Here is a 12,484-nt window from a genome sequence, read left to right as displayed (position 1 = left end):
AGTCACAGTATATCGGTGCAGTGAAATGCTCAGACATTTAAAAATATGCTATAGAAAAATATTAATGGGAATGTGTGTACCTTTATACATCGTAGGACTCTATTTTTTATAATGTGTATATTCGTAGAGAAAAGACTGGAAGTGTTTGCACCCAGATGTTAATAGTGGATATATTTGGGAGGTGCCTGGATGCCTCAGTTGGTTGAGCATCCTACTCTTGATGTCTGTTCAGGTCTCGATCTCAGGGTTGTGAGTTCAAGCCCCATGTTGGGCTCCACGCTGGGTACAAAGCCAACTTAAAAAAAATTTTTTTTTAAATAGTGGATATATTTGGGTGGGATTACAAGTAATGCTTTCTTCCTTTTATCCTTTCTTTAAAGTTTTTTTTTTTTTTTTTCGAGGCAGAGAGAACAAGAGGGGGAAGGGCAGAGAGAGGGAGAGAGAGAATTCCAAGCAGGCCAATGCTCTCCGTGCAGAGCCCAGTGCAGGGCTCGATCTCATGAACCATGGGATCATGACCTGAACTGAAATCAAGAGCTGGATGCTCAACCAACTGAGCCACGCAGGCATGCCCTTTTTTCCTTTAAGCAAAAATATCCACAGTTATTATTTATGATTAAAAAAATATAAAAACCCTTATTTTTACGGAACATAAGCAGTAGCTAGCAAATTGTATCACCGGAAGATAGGATGTTGCCCTTAGTGTGGCCTCGAGACTCTTCTACCTTCCGAGTCCTTCACGTTGTGCGTATTAAGTGTTACCGTGTCGGCTTAGGCGCTGCGTCTGGCACCACCGAGCTGCTCCCGTCCCCAAGTGGGTCCTTGAACTGGACTGTCGGCCTCCCCACTGACAACGGCCACGACAGTGACCAGGTCTTCGAGTTCAACGGCACCCAAGCAGTGAGGATCCCAGATGGTGTCGTTTCTGTCAACCCGAAAGAACCTTTTATGATTTCTGTGTGGATGAGGCATGGGCCTTTTGGCAGGAAGAAGGAGACCATTCTCTGTAGTTCAGACAAAACAGGTAGGTTAATCTTGCAGTCAGGGCGTCGTATTTGAGTGGCTGCCGCGTTGGTCGCTGGAAGCAAGACCCCTTATTCTTCCCCGAAAGGCTCCTGGTGACACACATTTTTCTGTGTTCTGTGCTAGGGCTCTCCGTCCTCAAGATACTGTACTGCCGTTTGGTGGTTAGTTTTACTCTGTGAGTTGGGCCCCACTTCTCAGTAAAACCCAAGTGTATCTGTTTCCAAACCCTGCCTTGGCCCGACTGGAGAGTTCATTTATGCGGATAAATGATAGAACCGTGTCTTCAAAATCCATTAAGGAAATAGCTTTTATTTCTCCTTTGGGTATTAAGTTGGCAGCTTACCAGGAGGATTTCTCTCGGCAGACATGAACCGGCACCATTATTCACTCTACGTCCACGGCTGCCGCCTCACTTTCCTCCTCCGTCAGGATCCTTCAGAAGAGAAGAAATACAAACCTGCAGAATTCCACTGGAAATTGAATCAGGTGAGTGCCTGGAAAACTCACGGGTTTATGACCTTTCAGAGAGTATAACTAGGTATTGCAGCTTCATACAGGGCCAGCTATTATTTATGGGCAGTGTATATTTATATTTATGAATAAATATAAAAATATAAAAAAATTTTTGCAATGTATGTAGACACTTTGGGCACAGTTCTGTTACAGTAACTATAGTCTTTTTTCTTTTTCTTTTTTTATTTTTTAAACATTTATATTTGAGACAGAGAGAGACAGAGCATGAACGGGGGAGGGTCACAGTGAGAGGGAGACACAGAATCCGAAATAGGCTCCAGGCTCTGAGCTGTCAGCACAGAGCCTGACACGGGGTTTGAACTCACGGACCGCGAGATCATGACCTGAGCCGAAGTCGGACGCTTAACCGATTGAGCCACCCAGGCACCCCGAGTACCTATAGTCTTAATGTACATATTTAGTTTCTTCTGATGACGTTTAAAAACAACCTTATTATATTACTTGTGGGTTATAGGATAGCAAATAAATCCTTCGAACTCCTTTCCTCTGAAAGCCTACGTTTTTCATTTTATACGTATTTGACACATCCAGTATTAATATAAAGAAATTATATGCTTTAAATTCAAAATACTGTGTTGTAGTTTATTGAAATTTGCAGCACTTGATGAAAAATTGGGATTGAGACCCTTGTATTTGTTTACTCATTATTTAAAGCCTTGCCTCCCAAATTGTGCCAAGGAGCCCCCGGGTTGCTTCAGCAGATTTAGGGGTGCCGTGGGATATTTTAGACTGCCAGAGAGCCAGCAATCTTGACATCTTTCAGAAACCACACAAACTACTAGCTTGAGGGAATTTACAGTGTCACCATTAGGTCACGTTACATCCCTTTTGATGATAGCATATCTTTTGCAAAGCTGCTTTCCCAATAGTTTCTGTGATAAAAAGCAAGTATCACGTGAAAAACAATTGGTGCATTTCAGGAAACAAGGGGGCGCTGTAAACTGAGGAAACCTTTCCTTTAAAATCACAGCAGATCGTTTCTTTTCTTTTTTTATATTAGAAAGCAAGAGAGCGGGTGCACAAGGGGCGGAGGGAGAGGGAGAGAATCTTTTTTTTTTTTTAATTCACATTAGTTAACATATAATGTAATAATGGTTTCAGGAGTAGGATTTAGTGATCCGTCACTTACATAGAACACCAGTGCTCATCCCAACAAGTGCCCTCCGTAATGCCCATCGCCCCACCCTCCTCCCCTCCAGCAACCCTCAGTTTGTTCTCTGTCTTTAAGTCTCTTATGGTTTGACTCCCTCTCTGTTTTTATCTTACTTTTCCTTCCTTTCCCCTATGTTCATCTGTCCTGTTCTTTAAATTCCAAATACGAGTGAAATCCTATGATACTTGTCTTTCTCTGACTTCTTTCACATAACTGACTTTCTCTGACTTCTTTCTTTTTGATTGCTGAGTGATATTCCATTGTGTATATAAACCACCTTTCTTCATCCATTCATCGGTTGAGGGACATTTGGGCTCTCTCCATAATTTGCCTATTGTTGATAGTGCTGCTATAAACATTGGGATGCATGTGTACCTTTGAATCAGTGTTTTTGTATCCTTTGGATAAATACCCAGTAGTGGCAATTGCTGGGTCGTAGGGTAATTCTATTTTTAATTTTTGGGGGAACCTCCGTACTGTTTTCCAGAGTGGCGGCCCCAGTTTGCGTTCCCGCCAACAGTGCAAAAGTGTTCTCTTTTCTCCACATCCTCGTCAACATCTTTCCTGAGTTGTTAATTTTAGCCATTCTTACAGGTGTGAGGTGGTATCTCATTATGGTTTTGATTTGTATTTCCCTGGTGATGAGTGATGTTGAGCATCTTTTCATGTGTGTATTAACTATTTGGGTGTCTTCTTTGGAAAAGTGTCTTTTCATGTTTTCTGCCCATTTCTTCAATGGATTATTTGTTTTTTGGGTGTTGAGTTTGATAAGTTCTTTATAGATTTTAGATAGTAGCCCTTTATCTGATATGTCATTTGCAAAGATCTTCCCTCATTCTGTAGGTTGTGTCACTCAGGTTTGTTGTTTCCTTCACTGTGCAGCTTTTTATCTTGATGAGGTCCCAGTAGTTCATTTTTGCTTTTGTTTCCCTTGCTTCTAGAGACATGTCTAGTAAGAAGTTGCTGTGGCCTAGGTCAAAGAGGTTGCTGCCTATTTCTTTTTAAACTTTAAAAAAAAGTGTTTATTTATTTATTTTGAGACAGAGAAAACAGGTGGGTGGGAGAGGGGCAGAAGGGGAGAGAGAGAGAGAGAAAGAGAAAGAGAACCCCAAGCAGACTCTGTTCCAGCAGCACAGAGCCTGACATGGGGCTCAATCTCATGAATCTAGAGATCGTGACCTGAGGCAAAACCAAGAGTTAGATGCTTAACCCACCGAGCCACCCAGCCCTCCTCCCAAATTTTTTTAACTTTTTTTTTTTTTAAATGTTTACTCCTCTAGGATTTTGATGGTTTCCTATCTTACATTTAGGTCTTTGATCCATTTTGAGTTTATTTCTGTGTATGGTGTAAGGAAGTGGTCCAGGTTCATTCTTCTGCATGTCGCTGTCCAGTTTTCCCAACACCATTTGCTGAAGAGACTGTCTTTATTCCATTGGATATTCTCTCCTGCTTTATTGAAAATTAGTTGGCCATACATTTGTGGATCCATGTCTGGGTTCTCTAGTCTATTCCACTGATCTCTGTTTTTGTGCCAGTACCATACTCTCTTAATTACAGCTTTGTAATGTAGTTTAAAGTCTGGAATTGTGATGCCTCCAGTTTCGGGTTTTTTTTTCAACATTACTTGGGCTATTCAGGGTCTTTTCTGGTTCCATACAAATTTTAGGATTCTTTGTTCTAGCTCTGTGAAGAATGCTGGTATTATTTTGATAGGGATTGTACCGAATGTATAGATTGCTTTGGGTAGTATAGACATCTTAAGAACATTTGTTCTTCTAATCCATGAGCATGGATTGTTTTCCCATTTCTTTGTATCTTCGCCAGTTTGTTTCATAAGCATTCTGTAGTTGTTTTTTGCTTTTTTCTTTTAGAGAGGGAGCGTGAGCAGGGGAGAGGGGCAGAGGGAGAGAGAGAATCTTTTATCTATCTATCTATTTATTTTTTAGACACACACACACACACACACACACACACACACACACACACAGAATCCGAAGAAGGCTCCAATCTCTGAACTGTCAACACAGAGCCCGATGTGGGGCTCAAACTCACAAACCATGAGATCATGACCCGTGCCGAAGTCGGACATTTAACCGACTGAGCCACCCAGGCACCCCAGCCTTTTATAGTTTTTAGAGTACAGATCTTTTATCTCTTTGGTTAGGTTTATTCCTAAGTATCTTACGGTTTTTTGTGCAGTTGTAAATGGGCTTGATTCCTTGATTTCTCTTTCTGCTGCTTCATTTATTGGTGTATAGAAATGCAACAGATTTCTGTATGTTGATTTTATATCCTGCGACTTTGCCAAATTCATGCATCGGTTCTACCGGGTTTTTTTGCAAGGGTGGGGTATCTTTCGGGTTTTCTACGTAGAGTATCATGTTGTTTGTGAAGAATGAAAGTTTGACTTCTTCCTTGCCAGTTGGGATGCCTTTTATTTCTTTGTGTTGTCTGATTGCTGAGGCCAGGACTCCCAGTATTGTGTTGAACAACAGTGGTGACAGCGGCCATCCCTGTCCTGTTCCTGACCTTAGGAGGAAAGCTCTCAGTTTTTCCCCATTGAGGAGGATATTAGCTGTGGGTCTTCTGTGTATGGCCTTTATGATATTGAGGTATGTTACTTCTATCCCTACTTCCTTGAGGGTTTTTATCAAGAAAGGATGCTGTATTTTGTCAAATGCATTTTCTGCATCTATTGAGAGGACCATGTGGTTCTTATCCTTTCTTTCATTAATGTGTGTATCACGTTGATTTATTTGGGGATATTGAACCACCCCTGCAGCCCAGGAATAAATCCCCCTTGATCTTGGTGAATAATCCTTTTGATGTTTTGTTGGATTCGATTTGCTAGTATCTTGTTGAGAATTTTTGCATCCATGAGGGAAATTGGTTTGATAATTCTCCTTTTTAGTGGGGTCTTTGGTTTTGGAATCAATGTAATACTGGCCTCCTAGAATGAGTTTGGAAGTTTTTCTTCCATTTCTACTTTTTTGGAACAGTTTCAAAAGAATAGGTATTAACTCTTCTTTAAATGTTTGAATTTCCCTGGGAAGCCATCCAGCCCTGGACTCTTGTTCATTGAGAGATTTTTGACTAGTGATTCAATTCTCTTACTGGTTATGGGTCTGTTCAAAATTTTTATTTCTTCGCATTTCGGTTTTGGTAGTTTATATGTTTCTAGGAATTTATCCATTTCTTCTCAATTGCCCAGTTTGTTGACATATAATTACTCATAATATTCTCTTATTATTGTTTGTATTTCTGTGGTGTTGGTTGTGATATCTCCTCTTTCATTTGTGATTTTATTTATTTGGGTCCTTTTTCTTTTTTATAAATCTTGCCAGGGATTTATTGACTTTGTTAATTCTCTCAAAGGACCAGCTCCTGGTTTTGTTGCTCTGTTCTCCTGTTTTGTTTTGTTTTTCGATGTCACTGATTTTTTTTTTTTTTTAATGTTTATTTTTGAGAGAGAGAGACAAACAGAATTTGAGTTGGGGAGGGGGAGAGAGAGGGAGACACAGAATCAGAAGCAGGCTCCAGGCTCCGAGCTGTTAACACAGAGCCCGACGTGGGGATTGAACTTACAAACTGTGAGATCATGAACTGAGCCAAAGGTGGACGCTTAACTGACTGGGACACCCAGGCGCCCCTCAATATCATTGATTTCTGCTCTAATCTTTATTATTCCCTTCTTCTGCTGGTTTTGGTCTTTATTTGCAGTTCTTTTTCCAGCTCCTTTAGGTATAAGTTTAGGCTGTGTATTTGAGACATTTCTTCCTTCTTTAGAAAGACCTGAATTGCAACATACTTCCCTCTTAGGACTGCCTTTGCTGCATCCCAGGGGTTTTAGACTGTTGTATTTTCATTTTCATTGGCTTCCATATACTTTTTAAGTTCTTTAGTTTCCTGGTTAACCCATTCATTCTTAAGTAGGATGTTCTTTAACCTCCAAGTATTTGTGGTCTTTCCAAATTTTTTCTTGTGGTTGATTTCAAGGCTCATAGCATTGTGGTCTGAAAATATGCATGGTATGATCTCGATCTTTTTATACTTGTTGAGGATTGATTTGTGACCCAGTATGTGATCTGTTCTGGAGAATGTTCCATGTGCACTCGAGAAGAATGTGCATTCTGCTGCTTTAGGATGAAATGTTCTGAAAATATCAGTTAAGTCCATCTGGTCCAGTGTGTCATTCAAAGCTGTTGTTTCCTTGATTTTCTGCTTAGGTGATCTGTCTGCTGCTGTAAGTGGGGTATTAAAGTTCCCTACTGTTATTGTATTATTATCAATGTGGTTCTTTATGTTTGTTATTGATTTATATATTTGGGTGTTCTCAAGTGGAGGGCATAAATATTTACAGTTGTTAGGTCTTGTTTGTGGATAGGCCCCTTAATTATGATATAATGCCCTTCTCTCGTTACAGTCTTTGTTTTAAAGTTTAATTTGTCTGGGGGCGCTCAGGTGGCTCAGTTGGTTAAGTGCCCGGCTTCAACTCAGGTCGTGATCTCACAGTCCATGTGTTCAAGCCCCGCTGACAGCTCAGAGCGTAGAGCCTGCTTCAGATTCTGTGTCTCCCTCTCTCCCTGCCTCTCCCCAACTCACGCAGGCGTGCGCGCTCTCTCTCTCTCTCTCTCTTAAAAATAAACATTTAAAAATTTTTTCTCAATAAATAAAATAAAGTTTAATTTGTCTGATATAAGTATGGCTATTCCGGGTTTCTTTTGACATCCATTAGCATGATAGATGGTTCTCCATCCCCTCACTTTCATAATTTTTTTTTTTTAAGTTTATTTATTTTGAGAGAGAGAGAGAGAGGGAACAAGCAGGGAGGGGCAGAGAGAGGGGGGACAGAGGATCTGAAGTAGGCTCTGTGCTGACAGCAGAGAGCCCAATGCGGGGCTCAAACTCACAAACTGAGATCATGACCTAAGCCAAAGTTGGACGCTTAACCAACTGAGCCACCCAGGCACCTCTCCATCCCCTCATTTTCAATTTGCAGATGTCTTTAGGTCTAAAATGAGTCTCTTACAGGCGGCATATAGATGGATCTTGTGTTTTTATTCATTCTGATACCCTGTGTCTTTTGATTGGGGCATTTAGTCCATTTACATTCAGAGTGATTATTGAAAGATATGAATTTAGCACCATTGTGTTGCCTGTAGAGTTGGGGTTTCTGGTGATGTTCTCTGGTCCTTTCTAGTCTTTGTTGCTTTTGGTCTTTTTTGTTTTGTTTTTTTCTCCAAATAGTCCCCCTTAAAATTTCTTGCAGGGCTGGTTTAGTGGTCACAAACTCCTTTATTTATTTATTTTTGGTCTGGGAAGCTCTTTATCTTTCCTTCTATTCTGAGTGACAGCCTTGCTGGATAAGGAATTCTTGGCTGTATATTTTTTCCATTCAGCATGTTGAATATACTCTGCCACTCCTTTCTGGTCTGCCAAGTTTTTGTGGACAGATTGGCTGCCAGCCTTATTTGTCTTCCCTTGTAGGTTAAGGACTTTTTTTCCCTTGCTGCTGTCATGGTTCTTTCCTTGTCTGTGTATTTTGTGAATCTGACTATGATATGCTTTGGTGATGGCTGGCTTTTGTTGAATTTAATGGGAGTTCTCTGTGCTTCTGGACGTCTGTGTCCTTCCCCAAATTAGGGAAGTTTTCAGCTATAATTTGCTCACATAAACCATCTGCCCCTTTTTCTCTCCCTTCATTTTCTGTGACTCCTAGGTTATGAATGTTATTCCTCTTTGAGTTGCTGAGTTCTCTAAGTCTTGTATTGTGATCTTTGGACTTTGTATCCTTCTTCTTTTCAGCTTCATTATTTTTTGTAATTTTATCTTCTATGTCACTGATTCACTGCTCTGCTTCATCCATCCTCACTGTCACAGCATCCATTCGAGATTACATCTCAGTTATAACGTTATTGATTTTGGCCTACCTAGATTTTAGGTTTTTTTATCTCTACAGAGAGGGATTCTCTGGTGTCCTCCTGAGCTGAAGTCAAGAGTCAGACACTTAATGGACTGAGCCACCCGGGTACCCCTGTATTTTTATGTTTACAGCCTGTATTTGAATCAGGATCCAAATAAGGGACTGTGATTGGTTGCTATACCTTTTGAGTTTATTTTATAATCTGTAGATTTTTCTCTTCTCTCCTGAAATTTATTTGATGACAGAAATCAGGCTTTTTGTCCCAGAGTTTCCCATAGTTTAGATTTGGCTGATTGCATTGTTGTACTCCATCTAACATACATGCCACTGTCTTCTTTAGAGCCTGTAAATTGGTAGTGTGGTCTAAAGGCTTTATTGGACTTGGGTTTGGATGTTCCTGGTATGTTTAAGTTCTGTGGCACTCTGTCTCTGTCATCTGCGTTGTAGGGAATGTGTCCTGAGGAGAGATTCATGGGAACAACCTCAGTTCTTTCATGTTTGTTTAATAGTTTGTCTGTGGCTTTTATAGTGGAAGTCAGTTTGGCTGGATATGAAATCTCTGGCTCATATTTAAGATTTATAAGAACAGGGGCACCTGGGTGGCTCATTCGGTTAAGCTTTCGACTTTGGCTCAGGTCATGATCCACGATCCGTGGGTTTGAGCCCCACATCATACTCTGCTGACAGCCCAGAGGCTTGATCCTGCTTCAGATTCTGTGTCTCCCTCTCTCTCTCTGACTCTCCCCCGCTTGCCCTTTCCCTCTCTCTCTCTCTGTCTCTCTCAAAAATAAACATTAAAAAAAAAAAAGATTGACAAGAACAGAAAATTTCTCTGTCCATTGTCTTCAGACATAAGATATTGCTACTGAAGTCTGATGGCAATCTGATCTTCTTTCCCTTATAAGATACTTGGTTCTTTTGTTTGGGTGACCAAAGGATGTGTCTTTTTTCTTTTTTAAAGCTAATTAATTTTATGCACGTCTTGATTGTTGGGTCTGTTTTCCCAGATATGTGGTATGCCCTTTGTTAGTATATAGTTTAAAGCAGTTTGGTACTTCAGGCAAGTTTTTGGTGTTATAGTTCTTAGCCCTCTCCCGTCATTGCTTTGCTCTTTCTTTTCTGGGGACCCTTCGTATTCTTTATCTGTATTCTCTACCTGTCACTTTTTACCCAAGTCATTCCTGATTCGTCAGCTCTTGTCTGAGTTGCTCTGGTCCTGATCTATGTGCCTTTGTGTTTTGTGTCACTTTCCTGACATCATTGGAGTGTTCTGAAATAATACATGATCCTTTTCATGTCTGTTGCGGGAATATCTTTCAGGTAATGCTTTCAGGGTCTGAAGGGATAGTATTCCGTCCATTTGCTTTCTTTCTCTGGAAAAGTTCATATGGGATTGAACTGTGATCCTTTTTCCTCCTCCTTATTTTTATATACAGTTACTTTTTTTGCATTCTCAAAGGAGAGAGTTGGATAGCATGACCCTTTTTCTAGTTTTAGGGCTCTGCCTCCCTCTTCTGTTACTGTTGTAAGGCATCTCAACCGGTAAGTATGGCCTCACCACTCTATGATATCCTCTGGATCGGAAGCCCCATTGCTTTTCTCCACTACGTGCATCTCAGGGTGCACACGGGCACCGAACTGAGGAGTGTTGTGGGTGTTGTCTACAGCTTTGGGCTTTGCTCTCCTGATCACCCAGTTTTCAGGGAAATTAGAAAATTATGCCAATTCTACTACTGTCTTCTCAATATTCTCAGGGACTTTTGACTAAAGTCCAAATGGACTTTCAATACGGTGTTACTCTGCTAATCTCCCAGAAACCTGCCATACTTTGAGAGCTAGGTGAAATATATGAAATATAATTTGCTTTCTGAAGGAGCTTTTATTATAGAACTTGTCTTAAATAGAGAAGCTAAAATTAAGATATTACCAGCCTCAAAAGTGATTTGCCATGCAATTCCTTCATTTAAAAAGGTTTCATGTAATATATACATACATACAAAAATATCGTGCATATGCAGTAGGCGTATGCTGAGTGTTAGAGGTTTGGATTTTTTCTGTAATAAACTCAGGAGCAGCCGCTTTTCTCTGCCGGATATTCTTTGGTAATTTCTTCATTTATTGTGATGTTTCCTGTCTGTTTAACTTTAATGGGTTCAGTTTTTTAGAATGTGTAAATTGGTTAAGCTTATTTAGAAATACAGTTTTAAAAACACGGGGAGCCTGGGTGACCCAGTCAGTTGAGCATCCCAACTTTGGCTCAGGTCATTGATCTCACGGTTCATGAGTTCGAGCCTGCATTGGGCTCTGTGCTGACAGCTCAGAGCCTGGAGCCTGTTTTGGGTTCTTTTCTCTTTCTCTCTCTCTCTCTGCCCCTCTCTCATTCGTGTTTTGTGTGTGTGCGCGTGCTTGCGCACTTCCTCTCAAAAATGAATAAACATTTAAAAAAATGTTTTAAGAAACAAAAACATTATCCCACTCCATCTCTTTCTCTGCCTGTCTCTGTTCTCAAGTACTTGCCTCTTCCTCTGAAGCCAAAGATCAGAGAGTGCCAGACCAAACGGACCTTGGAGGCTGCCAACAGCACTTTCCCTCGGCAGTGGGGGGGGGGGGGGGGGGGGAGGTGGAGGTCGAGGGTGCTCATTCATGATGGGGAAGGAACACAGTTTGAGTTATCACGCCCTCCGAGCTGTATGCTCACCTATATTTAGATCATCACCTTTGAATTGAAAAAGAAAATACATGAGTTACGGCATGGCTTATTCTGAGATGGGAGGTGATTTTCATTTTGATCCAGAAAAGGCGTGATCTTGACAGGCTAAGCCCGCTCAGTGGGGGGCTGTCCAGCCTGCGGATACAAGAATCTCCCAGTGTCAGACTATTGGCAGAAGAGAACTGGGCCCTGTCACATGAGGAATGGGCACCTCCCCCTGGTCTGGAACGTCCTAGAGGTGATAGTGTTGCCTTGGCCCTTTTGGGTGGGATGTGGTTGAGTGAGATGTATTTTATCGTCAGAGTTTTAAGAAATTCCTTTCCTTTTTCAGAAGCCATTATTCCGTATGGGTGACTTGGTCTCTGTCCCCAGTCGCATTGCCTTCATTGTCTCTGGATGTGAGGGAAGGTAGACCTTTCATGCCCTGGTTTTTCCCTTGGCCTCTCACAGGTCTGTGATGAGGAGTGGCATCACTACGTCCTCAACGTGGAGCTCCCGAGCGTGACTCTCTATGTGGACGGTGTTTCTCACGAGCCCTTCTCTGTGACCGAAGATTACCCGCTTCATCCATCCAGGATTGAAACCCAGCTCGTGGTTGGGGCTTGCTGGCAAGGTAATGGCCATTGGCGCCCTCTGCTCGCCATCAGGAATTCAGTCCTGCTGCCTCATGGCCTTGGTGGTGGAAGCAGGCTCCTCTCAGGGTCTTACCCCCTTACCCTCGTTGCCTTCGTCTTTCCGTTCTCCTGGGTGTGGCCGTTCTGGGCATCTGCTGATGCCATGCTCTGGGACGCTCACTTACGGTTTGTTACAGGACTGCAGCAGCCGGCACCTTCCCGGGGAACCTGGGAGGAAGCATTACTTGGAGGGAGAGGGCCATTGAGGGACTGTTGTAAATTAATCTGTTCGCTGAAAAGTTCATAAAGACAAAGAGGCCGCAGCGGACCATCAGGCACGAAACTGGGAATGTTCTTTGACCCGGAGGACTCTTCCAGAATGTTTAGTGCTGGATAACTCGGCAGGAGCACCCTCCACAGGGCCGTGCTTGAAAGGACTCCACGGGAGTCCTCGGAAGTGGGATGGGGTAGACAACAACCACTGAAGCAACAGTACCATTTATTTGTACTTTCTAAGTGGTGG

The 12,484-nt window shown here is 41.9% G+C and overlaps 1 protein-coding gene across 1 annotated transcript in view; it reads left to right on the top strand.

Moving 5' to 3' along the window:
• Positions 1 to 12,484, top strand: part of CLSTN1 (calsyntenin 1) — an 88,324-nt gene that overhangs the window by 65,008 nt on the left and 10,832 nt on the right. The window contains exons 8-10 of the mRNA XM_086715609.1: positions 776 to 1,024; positions 1,391 to 1,512; positions 11,798 to 11,960. Of these exons, the coding sequence (XP_086571735.1) occupies positions 776 to 1,024; positions 1,391 to 1,512; positions 11,798 to 11,960 (534 nt within the window). The remainder of the gene's footprint in view (positions 1 to 775; positions 1,025 to 1,390; positions 1,513 to 11,797; positions 11,961 to 12,484) is intronic.

The sequence above is a fragment of the Puma concolor genome, chromosome C1 (genome assembly GCF_028749965.1).
Source record: "Puma concolor isolate L17-30 chromosome C1, mPumCon1.1.hap2, whole genome shotgun sequence".
NCBI classification, from domain to species: domain Eukaryota; kingdom Metazoa; phylum Chordata; class Mammalia; order Carnivora; family Felidae; genus Puma; species Puma concolor.
This window is presented reverse-complemented; position numbering and strand designations above follow the sequence as displayed.